This window comes from Diadema setosum, chromosome 15 (assembly GCF_964275005.1).
Source record: "Diadema setosum chromosome 15, eeDiaSeto1, whole genome shotgun sequence".
Lineage (NCBI taxonomy): Eukaryota > Metazoa > Echinodermata > Echinoidea > Diadematoida > Diadematidae > Diadema > Diadema setosum.
In genome coordinates this window covers 12,726,185-12,744,878 of record NC_092699.1, presented here as the reverse complement: position 1 = coordinate 12,744,878, position 18,694 = coordinate 12,726,185, and the positions used below count along the sequence as shown (strand labels likewise).

The following is an 18,694-nucleotide window of genomic DNA, read 5'->3' as shown; positions in this document are numbered from 1 at the left end:
GCCTGATAAGGAACAGTTTATTTGTTAAACAGACGAGAAGCGAAATTATGTTTTTTTTTATTTTTCAAGATTTGTAAGATATCGTACTATTCTTTATTTTTTATCTAGTGTGAAACTTAAGTAAAGTATAGCGGCCTTTACAGATGTCATCCACTCTGCGTTGTGTTCAGTGGTTACAGATGAAAACCAGGATCCATACAATGTCAACGGATATTACGTGGCAGTGTCTATCACATGTCCTTGGCAGGTGACGGGGAATATTTAGACATATCGTGATGAAACATTATGGGACAGCTAACAAATGTTGTAAGCGTTGAGGGTAGCCTCTCCGTATCACGGCGGGACCACCTGGTCCGGGACGGGGATTTCTCGGATTATTGGGGGCACCGCCGCCAGGGTTGCTGGGTGTGCCAGGTACCGCGGGGTTGTTGGGTGTGCCAGGTACCGCGGGGTTCATGGGCGTGCCAGGTACTACGGGGTTGTTGGGCGTGCCAGGTACCGCGGGGTTGTTGGGCGTGCCTGGCCAAACGCCAGGATTGCCTGGATTCACTGGTCCTGCTCCAGGAGTCATGGGAACGTTAGGGTTGATGGGAGTGTTTGGGTTGACTGGCCCTGCACCTGGACCAGGATTCACGGGGGTATTGGGTCCTGGTCCTGGCCAACCGGGATTAGACGGCTGGATAGGAGGGAATGTAGGCGGAGGGTACGGCTGACCACTGGCGCTCATGGCGGGCGCCTGGCAGATGAAGGCGAATGACGCACTCAGCGGCTCGTCCTGCCAAGTGTGCTTCCAGTAGTGGGTGCCACCCCAGGCGACAGCTCCCAGGGCCTCGTTCGTCGTCGCCGGCTTGCCAGGCTCCCAGTCCGTATACTGAGACGTGGATCCGGTCGTCCACCTCCACCCGAGGGCGTTTTCCGCCTTGTAGTAACCGGTCCAGAATTTCTGTCGTCTCCCATTGCCAAAGACTGTGGTCAGATAGCTCAGCATGATGTTGTTCTTACTCGGCGAGTCGAGGGCGTAGAGGGAGCCCCCGTAGCGCTGGCAGAAAAACGTCGCCTCGCGAAAATTCATCCTTACGCGATGCGAGATTCTGAGAGATAAAAAGAATAAAACAGATTAAAGTTAAAAATAAAGTTGGAGGAAGAAGAGAGAGGGGCGAGAGAGTGAATGATATATCAATGTTCCACATGTCCAAAACTTCAGAGTTAATGAAGAGCTGCAGGTGTCATACCAATGAGGACATAACTTTATCAGGTTAACTTCTGTACTTCATTGTACATGGAGTCTACACATTCACGTTCCATATGCATCATTAATGGACATTAACCCTGCAGATTTAAGGCAGATTTGGCAAGGATGGCATTTATTCTTTAGGCAATAATAATCAGGCTTTTGACTAAAACACAAATTCAAGTTAGTAATTCAAGTAGCAGGTAATTATGTCAAGATAATGAAGAGAACTTTACATCATAGAATTTCATGTGGGGACAGAAAATAATCCAACATCCAGTGATCTTTTTGTTTAATTACAAATATGCAGTGTGATACATAAAAATTATGGAAGCACAATACAACAAGATCGCAGTGGCTCAAGCTCAATCATGCAGATTAATCGCGCGCTGCGGCAGATATAGTGTCACTTTGGATCATGTTTCGCAAAACAATTAAGAACAATTACACCAATAAATTATAGTAATCAGCTTCAATTATGCTTTATAACATTTATTTCACGTAGTCGCTGTAGGAGCAATGACTGCTTCGATGAAATTAACCACGAGAAGTACGACTGTAATCCCCCTCCCCCTCTCCCCACCCCCTCCCCCCAGGTATAAGACATTGAGGGTAAAATGCCTTGCTAAAAGGGCATCACAGCTGCAGCTACCACGCGATTCGAACCTTGGACTTTAAGAATGATATCCACTGAGCCACAACATCATCTCCATTTGCATTGCTGCTCTGCATGGTTGATCAAATTCATAAAACTTATAATTTTTGTGAACAACTAATGTCATTGGGCTCTAATCACATTTACTGTTGCGATGCTAAAAATGAACGAGTCCAATGCTAACTGACGTGATTACGAAATGACATGATTTGTTACCATAGAGAATTACCGCCCCATTGCCAATCGCCAGCCTGCGGTGACAATTTTTGTCAAAATTTGATGGATTTGCACAGAAGAGTTCATCCTTAAATGGCCCCTGAAAGAAGGGTGGGCTACCAGAAATTATATGTCATGCTCATAACCGTTGCCTATTTTCCGCTCTGCATTCAACTCAATCCAATTTACGGCATCTACCGTTGTAGTTGCTATGACGGCACTACAGCAGTCTGGAATACTGTGCTGTACTTTACCATACAGTCTCAGTAATTGTAGCTCAAAACTTAATTATGTAATATATATATATATATATATATATATATATATATATATATATATATATATATGTACAACTGTATATATATATATCCCTTTGAAAACGGAAGTTGTCCCGCTAGTGACTCGACTGCCACATCATTGCGGAAGAAATTTTATGATTTTTTTCCCCCTTGTCTCCCTCAAAATCCCTAACCCTAGTCAAGGACCCCTAAACAAGCGCAAAAGAATATTCTTTGTATTGTCATTGAATTAGCCAACAGCAACCACAGCAATCACCACTATTGATAGACAGCTAAAAAGCACGTGGATAATGATTTATAATTGTCACGTTGAAAGAGATACAGTTGAATATCAACAACTTATGGAGGTATATGGCTTATCAAGGTACACAGGTGTGTGACAGATCCGGTATACCGGTTCAATGTCAGCAACGTTACTGAACAGCAACACGATGGGTTCGATTCTCTCTTGACGTGGAAGGAAACACTGAAAACATTATGACATGTCGAAGAGACGTTTAACAGTGTGACATTTTTCATGTGACTCCCCCCCCCCCTCTCTCTCTCTCTCTCTCTCTCTCTCTCATTTTCATATAAGTGTAAAAGCCATTTGTTATCAATCAGTCGCAGGCGCTAGATGTTGAATCATCAAAGACAGACAACCACCACGCGAAAAATAAGCCGTATGATCCTGCGAGGTAGAGAATTTGAGACACGGGAGAAAATAAAAGGAGGAGGGGGGGGGGGGGGCTTTGAAGAGAACGAAATGAATCCAGAAGGCCGGAAAATGAATAATAAGATCCGAGACTCCGGAGGCAAGATCTCGTGCCAAACCGATGTTCAACATTGGTTGCCATGGTTACCGGATCGAGTGGGAGTGATCAATTCTCCGCAGTCATAATGCTGAAGCAAGGAGGTGATACATGTACGTCCTTGGCTGAAGGCAGTTCTCTAAACCCACGTCTTGCACGTGTGGAATTGACATCCAGCAGTCTCTAATCAGCAAATGCAAAGAACGAATGGATTTCACTGATTTCTTTATAACCTTAATCGTTTTGCTTTGTTTTGAATTGCCTCGCTCAGTTTGATTTTATTGTGAGGAAAATGTGACTGTTGCGGGGGAATCTAGCCAACTTTTACCTTGTATATTAAAGAATGTTATACCAGGGAGGTGAAACATAATCATATTCCACCTTCCTGGTTATACCGAGGTACGGTGACCATGGGATATTTGCGAGGAGTCTGGATAATGTGTGACTCACGCCAGAGTAAGCATACACCTGTGTTCTGTTCAATGCACCTCTGTCATCTATCTCAGCCCCCGGTCGGGCTTTAATAACTCCTCAAGAAATTTGTGATATTTCCTTTCAAGATAAGTAAAGGGTCTTGCAGAAGAGTCAGCATAATTATGGGCACCCTACTTTCATTTGCAATCATGCAAACAGCTTTCTTCGTCTGCCTCCATCTGACTCAACTGATACAATCCTCGATTTATCCCTTTAAATTATCGCCGCTTCCCAGGGGGTGTTTCATCAACGTTTGTCAGCGCTGACAAGTTGTCATCGCTGACAATCACTTTAGTAACAGTCAGTGACCAGAGCATCTCAGCCAATCAAAACCAAGGATTTTGCTGAAATTGTCAGCGATGACAACTTGTCAGCGCTGACAAACGTTGATGAAACACCCCCTAGTCTGAGTAACTGCATGTGCGTGTAGGTGTTTGAACGTCGGTTTGAGTGTGCGTGCTTGTGGCATTGTTGTTGTTTTGTTGTCGTTGTTGTTGTCGTCGTCGTCGTCGTCGTTGTTGTGGTGGTGGTGGCGGTGGTGGTGGTTGTGGTAGAGTTTTTTGAATAGTTAATTGTCAGTCTTTTCAAAGTTTACGAGAATAATTGATCTGTTCGCCTGGTATTAACGTACCGGGGGGGGGGGAAGCAAATCGGCCGAGACTCAAATGGTCATGTGCAGGTAAGAGTGGATTCAGCATGTTCAAGCCTCTGACAGAATCATAGGAATAGTAGGATACCCGTTCGCTGGATCTCCCCTAGAAAGTCTCACCTAAAAACCCGGCTGAAGTCCCCTTGCGCATTGTCTAGATTCCTGTTCGATTACCATCAGGGCCTCCCGAATAGTCTTGGCAAAGAGTTTCGATGTCATAAAGCTGAGATCATAGAACAATTTATTCCCATATAACAATGTATAAGAAGACAATCAAAAGGATTGCCTTGTGCATTGGGTGGAAATTACAGATGGGCCGTGTCCACTGTATTAGACCATCATGACCATTGTTTGCAACTTAGTCCCGCCCAGAACAGAAGGCCGCGCTCCTAAAGATCGACCAACAAAGCCTACCTGAGAAAGAACATTATTTTTCATGTTGTTGTTTGTAAATGAAAAGAACAACATTAAAAAGAAATTTGTCTGAGATTGAAACAATGTAAGGACAAATGATTCAGCCATTCTCCCTGCCCTTGGAACCTTTTAAAGTCATATCCATGCTCATCAGAAGGCATCTGTTTCGATGTACTAATTTAAAATGAGCAGGATTTTACGCCTATTGCCAAAATGGTTGGCTGTCATTGAAAGTACATGAATTATGGAACTCGGACCTTTGTATCTCGCGGTGTTATCGAAAAAAAAAAGATATTCAAGAGAAATGAAAGTATTTGTCATTGTTTCCTTGTAGAGTTTCATGCGTCAAATCACAACTGCAGCAATTATTGCTGCAGCGATTGGTAAAAAAAAATAGAAAAAAAATCACCAAGCTTTTATTCGTCCGTCTTAAACTGACTGTACAGTACTGGTTGAGGTGGGAATTCATATTTTGAACATTCCTAAGTGAGATAATGAAAAGCCTCTTATGAAATATGAAAGAACATGTAATTCTAAGAAGGATTCAACGTTTATTTGATGAAAATCGGTTTTCAAATGGCTGAGATATCCAAAAAAGTGCTAATGAGAAGAGGCGACATGCCACATCTTTATCAGGATCTCTTTGTTTCACCTTGTTTTTGGATATCTCAACCATTTCAAAACCGATTTTCATCAAATAAACTTTTGATACCCCTTAGAACTGCATGCTCTTTGACATCTTATAGAGTGGTTTCTGAATATCTCGCAAAACGTTAAAAGCTAAATCCTCACCTCGACCAGAACTGTACACACCCTTTAAACATTGAGAGTAGACTTTAACCAACCTCACAGTGAGTCTTCCCTCTGAGATGACGCAACGATTCCCGAGACCCGGATGCTCCCTTAGAGCCCCGGGCTCATTCACGTGATATGTGACGTCACCAGTGTTATCGGCCAATACCAAAGCCAAGATGGAAAAAAAAAAACACACAGAAGAGCGATGTATCTTCCGCTCATTAGCTCTAACATCCCGTCCATTAACAAAGTCATGAAGTCGTGTCACATGATGTTCTAAACGGGTCTAGGGCAATTACCCCCTGGGCAATTACCCCGCACCCTTCCCCTGGCCCTAATCCTAATCCTAATCCTGAACTTAACCCTAAACCTAACCCAAACTCCTAACCCTAAACCTAACCCTAACCCTAATCTTTACTCTTACCTTACCACTAACCAGTATTTGGCCGGGGGGTAATTGCCCTCCGGGGGTAATTGCCCGGATACGGTTCTAAACAGGAGCTACGATCGAGTTATGGCACTCCGGTAAATGCGGTGGGCCTTTAAGTGACAACAAATTACAAGGGACATTGACAGTCGATCGTGGGTGTCTTCGCTAGGATTAAATTTCTGTCATCAGGCAAATTGATTAGTGACAGTTAATAATAGTTCTTGTGGTTAATCAGGATACTTATGTGAAATTACACCAACATGCACGTTCAGGTTTTTGAGGCTGCATTCTAGCTGCATGTAAGACCTGTGTGCAAGAAGACCATCTGTTGTTATTGTTTATTCCAGCATTATTATTACTGAGGTAGTAATGAAACTGATTTGGAGATATAGGCCCTACTTGCTTGGTGTTTTTGTGGACATTATACTGAAGAAACAGATAAAGGACATCTACCCTTATTTTCAACAGAAACTTGATTCATTACCTTATATCCTTAAAGTCTTTTTTAAACATTTTTTCATACCAATGTTTTTATCTTATAAAAAGGAAGAAACAAAAACTGTCCAAGTAACAAGCATCAAAATCCGTAAGTTTGAAAGCACATCTTCTAGCCTTATCTAAGCCTACTCCGACACAAGCCCTACACACGATAGAAACCCGGAGGTCGTAGAGAATGCGCCCAGAAGGGCGTTACTTCCTCAGCTACGTCTTGTCACGTGGTGTGCCGTTCAAGAAAGATGAACAGATCAAGTTATCAGGTTGACACCGCCGTGCTCGGATTAGCACCTTGCGGCACGCGGGAGTAAAAAACAGTTAATTAAGAGCGCATCAAAGTCATTATTGTAATTCGAGTTTGGCGGCGCTTGACGGACGGAGACGGCTTAAAAAAAAGAGATGACAGCCGGGCGTCCACGGGATGGATACGGTAAGAGGAAGACGAGGTGGAGGAAAGGAGCCTAAAATGAAGTGGGGAGGGGGAGGTAGACGAACAGAATGGTGAAGACGACGATGATGGTGATGATGATGATGATGGTGATGACGACGACGATGACAATGGTAATGTTGGAAGAGCAGAGGAAGATGGAAAAGGAGAACGAATCAGGAAGGATAAAGCAAGTGGGAGGAACGAGGAGGAGCTAGCAAAAAGAAAAGGCAAAATTAAGAACAAGTAGAAAGAATAAAAGAAAATACAAGACAAACGACAAGATCAAGGTAAAAAACAGAAGAAAACATACTTTCATGATATGGAATTTGGCTATTTTTACGCCACGCCCTGTCAGCTGTAGTTAATTGGCATATCAATAAGCTTATAGGTCCTACCCAAACTCGTGAAGGATAATAAATATTTCGAGGTATTTTGTTACCACAATAACCTGGTTTATAAATTGTTGGAAACGTAAAAAAAAGAAGAGAAGAAACAAAAGTTCAGATAGAAGGACGGGAGGGAGGCAATTTGGGGGATTCAAAATATTGGATGACAGTTTGGAGGGGTGTACTGGATGAGAATTGAGAGGGGGTGCAGGGATGCAAAATACTGGGTAATAGTTGATGGAAGGCTTTCTATCACTGACTTCCTCGTAACCTTTCTCACATCCACCCAATGTCGGTGGTAATCAAACTAGGCCTGTTCCACGGTGACAGACAGAGAATATACGTTGGTAAGCGGGGATTATGTATGTACGGGCATATTCACCTCCCTCCGAAATCGGTCGTGCTTTATACGGTCTATTCATATGCCGTATTTTGAGTGCCATTTATATTTAATGGGTAATTACTCTGACACCGCCTATGTCAAAAAAAAAAAAAAAATCCACAGAGATCTTTGTACGGGAAGAGGAAGAGGGGGAAAAGGGAGATGATAATGATGATGATGATGATAATGACAAGACGAGAAGGACATGAAGGAGGAGGAGAAATAGAAGAATCCAATAACGTTAAGAAAGAAAGGAAGTACAAATAAAAAAGGAGACGGCGAACAAGATGAAGAAGAAGAAGAAGAAGAAGAAGAAGAAGAAGAAGAAGAAGAAGAAGAAGAAGAAGGAAGAAGAGACACAGAGAAGATGACGAGGGAAGAGAAGGAGAAGAAGGAGAAGAAGTCCCAGTATCAACTACAGCTTGCTTCTGCATGAGCACTAAAAATGTCATCAATATTGGATCCTCAATTCTGAGAGATGCTCCTTCAATAATGATAGTAATTTGGTATCATATTATGGACTCGGACTGAAAGCATTTTAGCTCTTGCGGCATCTGTCCCATCAAGATCCAATGAAGCAGTATGTATGTTCAAGTTAAAGGGATTGTATACTAGTAGTATTGTTTTGAGGTGAGAATTCAGCTGCATTTACCTGTCAATCTCAATGCACTACATTGCCTATACTTCGTTTCCGCTATCTAATAGGTGGGAGGCACTTAAACATCATGAACCTTTAAAGATGGGCCAAGTTTATCACTTTAGAATAGCTACAGAGCTTCTGAATAAGCCGATTGAAATGATTGTTAATTACTGGGTAAGCTGAAGCCAAGATCTGTAATCTGGAAGGAGGCCAGATTTCATGTTACAGCATGTGAGCAGCAATGGAACGAAAAAGATTCAATTTTATAGGTCTCTTAAAAGCATTATTTACCATTTGCAAATGACACAAAAACCCAGCTTTAGTGCATCAAAATATGCTAAAATGTGAGTTAGGAATAGAAACAAGCAATGTAAAAGTGTTAGTCAGTATAATCGATGTTAAGTATTGATAGATATGCAAAATATGAACAATAGCTATGATAAAACCGTCTACAGTTATGGTTTAGTAAGAAAATGTAATAGAGATATCTCCTAATATTCTAGGCTTTATTGTGAAATGTTTGTGCGGTAGGATATTTTGTGATTCAACTGACCTACACATATGCATCAAATGTGATAACTTGAACTTTTTTAAAATTATTGCTCCCAAAGGTAAACAAGACTTTAATCTTAATTAAATACCTTTAATCTTATGTTAAGATAATAACAATGTTCTTCAGAACAGTATGGTCGCTCTCTATGAATGTAAACTATACATACACACACGTTTACACGGATATACGGCTGGGCCTATTTATGACTATCTGTATTATTATGCATGTGCTCATAATACGATTATATTGAATGTCAATGAATATCATATTTCTTATATTTCATTTATTTGTTTCATTTTCAACAAAGAATATAAGTGTACAATCATGCTAATATGCCAATAAGAGGGAGCTTATAATTATATTCATCCCATATGTGGTATACCTTACAACTGCCTTATCTGTAGTATGTTGATGGTGAGTCACTAATTAACAACAAAATAGTAAAACTTGGTGATTGTCCAAATATTGAATCATATTTAGACTCACAAATAATCTTGGCCAGTGAATAGATGTGGGTGAATCAACATACCTGGCAATAGCAAGCTTACTAGATTATTTATTATCAGGTCAGGACCTGAGAGCGAGAAGTGAGTAATCCTTTACAATCTAGTATTTGAATCAAATGGCAATCGATCAAAGCACCATAAGTTGATCTCTGGCATAATATTATAATACCATAATTCCGTATCATCTGTCCCTATGTCCCTTCTCAGAAGGCAGTATCTCAGTAATGAGCAAATAGATTTTACGCCTTGTGTACTTGCATTGCCACAAACATAAGTTTGTTTGTTTGTCGTGTTTGTTGTTGTTGTTGTTGCTACTGCTGCTGCTGTTGTTGTTGCTGCTGCTGTTCAGTTCCAATTCGTGCATTAATACCGACATGGGTGATTGAACAACCACTAAAATCCCTACCTTTTTTTCTTTGCCAAAAGTTTTACACTGTTGACAATGATTAGTATTGCTGTAATCACATGCTAATAATGATTTGTTTCAGTTACCATTCCGTGTTTTAGTTTACCTATTTTTATCTGTTTTTAGGAATGTTTTATGTTTAGTGAATTATTTTGTCAAACTAGGCTCCATCGAAGATCAGAAGAATCGATGTCATCGTTATTTCTGATGATGACCTATAACCGCTGTATCTTTAATGTAAAGTAAAGCATTTAACAACAATAACAGAAAGGAGGATGATAAGTTGGGGTGGTTTTTTTTTGTGTGTGTGTTTTTTTGGCGGGAAATTTTATTACCACATGGAAGCGTACATTAGATAGTGTTAGAACAGGCATATGTCTGAGTTTGTATCCATGAATCTGGGTGAATTTTGTATTTTCAGAACGTCATTTGGCATGCACCTAGCTTTCGGAAGTTTTGGCCACATCACAGCCAATTATTGATCATTATTTTAACACGCATTTGCAGATACTTCTATAAATACACACATGCCTGCAAATAGTAGGGCCTACTTCTAACGATGAGCCAAGAAAAGAAAGGAATGTGTTGAGTTCGATTCAGTGCTGCTGGCATCAGGGTATTTTACTCGAAAGCTTATTGCTGAACTTGTGAAGCCCAAAAGTGGGTGACTGTATAGCCTGGGTTCTGTTACCCTTCTTACGTTTTAACCCTTTCTGTGCCGTTGAATTCTGGACAGTTTGTACAACGCTATGTTGTTTTCTGTACATATCGGCACTCGGAGCGAACAAAGAATTAACTACCCTTGATATAGGTACGTGTGAGTGGATAGCACATTAGAGAGGTATTTGACATGTTTACAATAATTAATATGCAAATATATTTTCACCACGTCAATGCGTCACTAGATAGTCTTTAGTAGCAGTCCACAAAATATTATGACGTCTTGCTAAAAGAAGCTGGAATCCTGATAGCTCGTCAGTTATTAGCTTCAACATTTCTTCAGACAGGAAACATGCACATGGATTCAAGAAGTGTAAAAGGATGTGGAAACAATCACTTAATTTTGTTAGAAAAATAACAAAATAAATTCAAAGTTATTTTCTATTTTACCTCTGTTTAACTCGACTTTCTACATTGGCTGAACACACATGGCGAAACTTCCCTTTTAACAAAACGGCTGTGTATTTACTGATGTATCCATTATACGAGATGTGGTTTTGCCCTTCAGTCCTCAGCCTCAATGACATATCACTGTGAACAGAATGACCATCACTGCTGCTATATACAACTCGCAGAGTCGTAAGGATCCCCGTTCCGTTTGACGCATAGCAGAAATCCGTTTAAAAGCCACTCCACTTCCGACATAAATTTACTCTTTTGGGACTAAGCCATCTCACCTCGATTGAAATCAAAATCTTCTCCTTATTCTGGCCCCTTAAAAGAATTAAAAAAAATGAAGAAGACGTGGACAAGTATATGGTCCTGTTTTCTAATGTATAGGCCTAGATGTCAGTAATCAACAATTTCAAGGCTTGTTTTTTGTTTGTTTGAATCTTTGTTTGTTTTTGCTGTTGTTTTGTAAAAAGAGGAAAGAGGGCTAAAGAGGAGAAAACCAAACCGAGATAGTCGGCTGTGATTGGTTGTTTCTTTATATCGCCTTTTAAACAATGGGTGAGTCAGTGTACACCTTGTTTGGGAACTGGTCAACTTAATTATACCCTATAAGCTCATCTCTTTATCTGTGTAAGCTTCACTAGACAAGTGTGAGAAATATCGAGGACAGCCACATTGGCAGGTTTTAGCTTTTGAAGCAAACGACATTGACACAAAAGCGAGTATTATTGGAAAATTGACCGTCATCTTCGCGAATTCTTTCAGAAAAACCTTAAAGCCTTTCTTCGTGATCCATCCTGTTAGAAATCCCAGACAGATTTGATGCGTTATTAGAGATTTTCCTTTGGCAACCACCCATCTGTCTAAGCTCAAACAACGTTGTATAGGAAACTTCGAATTTTTCTTTGACTTCGTCATTGCCACTGGAATACTGCTTTTATCATATAAAGCCAACGGACTTTTGAAATGATGGACGTGATGGGGTTAAAGGAGGAGACGTGTTAGCACACTGATCCCGTCCCGTGTGACTCAGAGAGGGAGGATCTTTGTCAGGGGTGTTCGTCGGCCTCGAGGATTCTGCGAAGATCTGCAAAGATTATCGCAGTTGTGCCTGCAGGTATCCCAAGGAACCCTCGCGAAATTCGCCCGCGTTGTCGAGCTATCACAGCAGCCCTATTCTGTCGACACATCTGAAGAAAGAATGTTTCGTTTGAGCCACATTCGTCATGTGTCATGTGCACAAAACATTTTTCTTTTTTTTTTTTCTTTTTTTTTCCTTTTTTTTTTTTTAGGAGGAGGGTGAAATTCAATTTAGGTATCGGCACAGGAAGAAATGAGTGTCCGTGACCATGAACATTTGACACGTTCGTTGAGCTGTTGTTCGACTTATAGGATCATTTCGACATCTTGTCCAGATAGGAGCAAAAATAATGTTTCGTCCTCTCAAAAACAATGACTTTTATAAAAAACAAAAAAATCTAAATCTTAACTAGTTTGGCTTTGATTGATTCTCATGAGTTGGCGGGCTGTTGGCTCCCTTTACTGTTTTATTTTTTCTCACCTCCCTGCACTTTCTCCTTCGCTTCCCTTATTTGTCATCCCATTTCAGTGTCTCCATCCTATATCTCCTTACTCATAATAAGGCAAGACGGACAGATAGCATAGAAGTGCAGCAGCATGTGGTTTAGTTGGCTCAGTTGGTATTGCGCGTCTGCCTTACGATCCTAAGGGCCCGAGTTCGAACCCGAATCTGGACTGAGCAATGTTGTGCGTAATCATATCGTCCCCTCTAGCAAGAGGCAAAACACTCTATCCCTCGGACAGGACATAAAATGGAGGTCATGTGTATGAGAGAGTCACATCTCATGCACGTAAAAGATCCCACTTCATTCATTCATCGCAAAGAGCAGGGTGTTTAACCCGGTGAAGTGGTCCCACCTCAAATCCAACTCTACTGGACCCCATGGAAAACCAGCTTAGCGTAGCTGAATATGGGCTATCCAGCCATCTTCTCAGATGGAAATGAACAAACAAGCAAACCTCGGATTAACAACACGAAACACAAAAACTAATGCTCAAATGTTCTTCTATCGCACATCATACCTACAAAGGCAACAATCTCATCGGGTTTAACATAATAGATCAATAACAATTAACATTACAGTCACATTTCATTCTGCTCTTAAGCGAAAAAAAATCTCACACAACTTCCCATAGAATTACTACTTATACAATCATAATATATTATTCATGACACGTTGTGGTTCATGTTTTTTCTTTCATCTGTGCTTTATTTCAGTTACTATAAAGAACGCAGATAACTTCACACAGGCAAATGACAATCGCACAAACGTAATACTCCCAGATTAAGACCAAAAAAAAAAAAATGGTGTCATTTAATGCTGAACTAATTAACCCCAACAGAGACAGAGAAAAAAAAAAAACCCACACGTCATGCATGTAAAAAATCGGTAGTTCTCTATTCTGTAGTGATATAAGCTCACAAGATGTCTACGTATTTGTTTAGATGCTTTTGGTTAGTTTTCCATCCTTTTATCAGGACAGTCAGTCATACTTCCATGATACCTTAATGACTTCATGGGTATGGCCTAATGGAATCGGTGGCAATAGTCATCATGTAAACTTATGTGTGTGTGGTTTGTTTTTCTCTTATGAAAGACCATTATAGCTTAGGGTTAAAATGGAGCAATTACCAGTGATAGGTTCTCTCATTTCTTCTGTCACAGATGTAGAACCTGCCTAACATTATTTAATTCTCTGCCAAGAAGTTTTTATTTACGGACTTTGGCTGGCATAGTAGTCCCTATTATGAGTCATGTCATGCTTCCAAAACAGGAACAGTGACCTATAACCGTTATGTCCATTCGTTATTTGGTTTATATCTATAACAGCGTTTTCGCGTTTTGTGTTCCACATGCATACGATGTAATATGGTTCGAAGGTTTTCTGTTGTATACAATCCCTGCTGGAAAGAACATAGTGTGAAACACCGTCTTAAATATGACCGTTTTAACAATGATTGATAATGCGAACAAATTGTTTCCCAGTATGTTCACAATGTGCTCACATAGTTGATTCTGTAAACACACTGTGTAAACAGACGGTTCAGGGTTCGACACAGTGTGTTCACCAAAGTCGACCATGTGAACGCATTGTGTACACACTGTGAACACACCAAACACGCAGAACACACTGTGGGCCATTGTATTCTTTCCCACGGAGATATTGCGAAACGCACAAATATGTTTGCATTTGTACAAAGGGAGAGATAGAGGGGGCATAAAGCCAGAAGAAGTTATCATCCTCTATCGGATCTAACTACTGCACGAGTCCCCCAAAATGAATATCAGTGAAGTAGCAAGCACCACGTAGCAAGAGGACTATATCGCATTTGCCGCCGATCCAGCTCATCTCTAGAGACTGCCGAATATACTAGTCGCCTGGCTGACAGACAGCGTCTGGTCTGTGCACAAGGCAGCTAGGGGATGGATCTATAAGGGTCTGCAGCTTCCGTCGAAACGGATATCAGCTATCCCAGACGGTTGTAGATCCCAGTAAAAAATGCTTCAATTTACACCCGTTCCTATCTTTCAGTATGAGCCACTCCCCGTTTCGACTCCGGAGCACGTAGGAACAGAAACTTAATTCAGCGAGTGACGAGATCATCAGAGCATGAGTTCTCGTGATAGCGAATGACAGATAAATAAACCGCAAGCTTTCGTAACGGTAAAATTAAGTGACGCAAGACTTAAAGGTCAGTGGCACTATTTTCGTATCTTATCATAAGGTTAGTGTATGATACAATTAGTCCCTATAAATCACAGTGCGGTTTATGGTAATGAGAGTTACAGTATACAGAGGTATAGTTAATAATTCAAGGTAGATGTAATGATTACAATTATATTGGTAACAAAAGTGATATAACAATAAGCTAATAATGATAATGCAAATAACAATACTACAAAAATAAGAGAAGGAACCTTTCGTTCACTATGATGAAATGTTTACCTGAAGTACAGGATTTTCTCGACTTTTCATTGCACTATTACCCTTTACCCATAATTCTTACCCCCAGTACCGAGCAGATTTTTCTGAAGAGACTATGTCATCTTTTTTTTTTTTTTTTTTACATTTGTTACACGAGAGCATAAAATGTTTCACGTACAGGAGCTAGGCATGCCACTTGCTTGTATGTTCTGACTCAAACTTGAATTCATACTTTAACAAATTCAAGCATCCAACCTTGAGCCACCTTTTATTATAGACACGCCCATACCTTCGCTTTTATCTTGAGGAAATTTCACAGAATGTATCCTATTCCCAAATTTGGGGGGGGGGGGCTGTGTGATTAGCTCTGCGTTTATTATATGTGTGTGTGTATTATAAAAAAAAAAAAAAGGAAAGGCGCGGGAGGGGGATGGTCTCTACAATGATAAAAGATCGGAAAGAATCCTATTTAAGCCCGGGAATTATAATGTGTGTCAGCAGAGCAAAAGGCTCCCCGAGGGAGTGGCGTTTGAGCTTTTTAACTTACTCATCACAACTTGCCGCGGCAGGCGAAGTCATGAACTTTCGTTGCTCTTTGGTATCTGGCAATGTGCGGATTATCCTCATTAAAACATTCCCGTCTTCGCGAATTTTACCTCATTGTAAAGCGGGGTATCACTTCTCCCCCGGTTTGACAATTTGGCGACAAAAGAAGACAGGGAGGGGGAGGGGGGAGAACACACCGTCACCTGCTTATCGGCATCTCATGAAATATGTCACACTTAATACCTGTCGTCAGGAGATAATGTAGCAATTTCCCTTTTTTAATAAGCTAGGAAGAAGACTTTACAACTTTGACAATTCATCCTTTACTTGTAAACGTCTTTTGTAAATATCTGCTGTCATACCGGACAGTGTATCCATACGGAAACAAAACAAAGCAAAATCATTGTAAAGGAAGTGACGATATCAATTAAAAAGGAAATAAGAATTAAGCATTTGATTGTACTGAAAGCGTTTACACAAACAGGTATTAACATACTTAGCATGGATATAGCTTCGGTAAATCTGACATCAAAGTAAACATAATTATGAAAATGTATTACTATTTGCGTGTGTGCTTGAGTGTAAAATATGATGCTATTTTCTTTCAGTTTCACCTATATTATGCTGGCATTTTGCTATGATAAGGGAAAGGTGTGATTGCATTAGTCCCCGTACCTGCTCGTAGCCATTTCAAGGAGCCCCAGGAACCAAAAATGACAATTTGAAAGTGACGTCAGTCTTTAACGGGAATATATTCAGGCAACAGAGTGTGTACAAAGATATGTGCCACTAGGCATGAAGGAATGTTTCCCCATCTGAAACGTCAGTAATTTGATAGTGTGTACCGCCGTAACGACCCGGGAGATAATGTTTGCATCCGAATTGCAGTTATTCTAATAATAGGCTCAATATTGTCCAAGGCAAATGAATCAGTTCATCACCTGTCGGAATATCTTTAGATTTAGAATGGTATAGAAAGACAATGCCAAATCGCCTTCTTAAAAGGATCTGCTTACTTTATTTCGATGCTTTAGCACGTTTAGATGTGTCAGGTGTCAGTATAATGGTATAGGTCTACTTTGAGAAACACATGAAATGATGAGGAAATTGTGCGCATGTGCATTAGGTGCCTGAATGATTATGTTTGTGTATGTTATGAGCGTACATGTATAAGTGTATGCATGTGTGTGTGTATGTGTGTATGTATGCATGTTTAGGTCTATATGTGTATGTGTGTGTGGGCGCGCTTTATTTTGAGTGGTAGGTAAGTTCCAGCCTGCCACAGGGAGCACTACCGCTAGCATTCAAGGTTTAAAGGACTCCATCCTGCTCCCCTAGGGGGTCTAATCTTGTTCTTCCGAGGCGTGCTTGGGAGCAGCTTGGGATTAAAGAGAGACGAATTTTACAATCAAGCATGACATCCACCTGTGATTAAGTGGAGAGAGAGGAAAAGGGGGTGGGGAAAAGCGGTCTTAAACTTGACTCTTGCCGTGAATTTGCATTTTTTTTTTCGTCTTGACAATATCACACATGCTTCCTTATAGTCGCAATGTCGACAGAGTAGAATGGATATGACGCGAAGTGAGAGAGAAGGAATCGAACACCTGTTAAGCTCCTTCTAAGGCAGGCACTACCCCACCCTCAGCCACGCAGAGATGCCTTGTGGATGAATAATCATGAAGCCTATAGCTGTTTAAAGGGGATGGCCAGTAACTGATCAGTGGCAATCTGTGGGAATGCTGGGGGATGATTGTTCCAATCCTTGTGGGATTCATTTAAGAGTACATTACATATCTATTGTTGTGTGAAAATTGTTTGCCTCAGAATGGTCTCATATTCAAGTAATGTGCAGTTTGATGTTTCCAAGTTAGCATGCCTGTACAGTGATGGAGCGATTACACTGCACATTACTTGAATATGAGACCATTCTGAAGCAAATAATTTTCACACAATAATAGATATATAATGTACTCTTAAATGAATCCCACAAGGATTGGAACAATCATCCCCAGCATTCCCACTGATCAGTTACTAGCCATCCCCTTCAATGTGCATGCAGCGTGTCAAGGAATATGACACGTGTGAGCCTCAGCAGTCGCTGAGGTGAGAAGAGATTGCTCGAGTGATCGAAACACTTAAAGGATTACCAGCGTTATCGTGCTGTGCACAATAGCGTAGCAATTACAAAGGACAAGAACGAGATTAAAAATAAATGACACTATAACTAGTAGGTGTAACAATTTATCTAACAATGGTGTAAATAAAAGTAAAAGCAATCACCTGAATTGTGAAAGTCTATTATTAACTGAGTTGATGAGCTAAATGGCGTGATGCCATTCTATTCTTGGCCTAAAAATCCCTTACACAAACGGATAATATCAGACTCGAATCACAGAATAAAAATGGAATAAACAGCTGAAAATAAAGAACGCACAGGGTAGGTATATGTAATGTTGCTTCAAACAAATGAAATAGACAAGGGCAGAAAATGGCAGCGAGACTATAATAGAAAATCGAAAAGACAGCACTATACCCTCATTAATGAGAAGCAAATTAGTGAAAAAGATATAAGGGTGTAGTCAATGTACTTAGGAAAATGATTAGTTTGTCATTCAAGTTATCACTGCTTCAATTACCGCATTGGCTAATAGAACAGCTCAAGAACAAACATTAAATTTAGTATAATTTATTCAGAATAAACAAAAAGTAGAATCTCCTAAAAATATCAAAAAGAACATGGCGCGGTCACATTGATTAGTGCCCAAGAGGAAATTTTTTGAAGAGAGAGGGATGGGGATCACATCATGAAAAACTGATAAAATACTTCAGCGTTTTCTCACCCAATACATGATCGTCCAAACTCAAACCAGCCAGAAATCATAATCCTGTCTCTAGGTGGACAAACACCCTGCACTGCCGGTAGGGCGAGCAGGGTGAAGCTCGCTAGCAGCAAACATCCTAGCCACTGCATCTTTGGTGTGCTGGTCAACAACGTCCTTTTCCCTGCGTGATACGATCAGAAATGTGGAGAGAAAACACTTTTTACTGGTTATCGCGTAATACAATGTACCATACTAGATGAGCCCTTGGACGGACGCACAGACATACTGCCGTTCTCGTATAATAGGAAGAATTACCGCGCGCTGGGGATTCGCACAATCAATGAAGCACACTGATTGGCTAAGAGTTTCGGATGTGGTAGTCTTCAACCGCAGACCCGTCTCTCCACAACATAGTAGAGCGCATTTTTTAAGGCAGACATTCCTTATGAATTC

At 40.6% G+C, this 18,694-nt stretch overlaps 1 protein-coding gene across 1 annotated transcript; it reads right to left on the bottom strand.

Annotated features, from left to right (window-relative positions):
• Positions 1–283: 283 nt before the first annotated feature.
• Positions 284–18,390, bottom strand: LOC140238941 (uncharacterized). The gene is made up of 2 exons (XM_072318836.1): positions 18,260–18,390; positions 284–1,091 (listed from the first exon to the last, which is right to left on the bottom strand). Exons 1-2 carry the CDS (start codon positions 18,388–18,390, stop codon positions 284–286), a joined length of 939 nt encoding a protein of 312 aa, XP_072174937.1.
• Between the last annotated feature and the right edge of the window lie 304 nt (positions 18,391–18,694).

Bases quoted from the DNA above. Each gene is read 5' to 3' on its own strand.
- LOC140238941 (XM_072318836.1), bottom strand. From the start codon at position 18,390: ATGCAGTGGCTAGGATGTTTGCTGCTAGCGAGCTTCACCCTGCTCGCC. The intron at 1,092-18,259 runs GTGAGAAAACGC...TTTATCTCTCAG, and splicing joins TTTGGACGATCATGTATTGG to AATCTCGCATCGCGTAAGGA.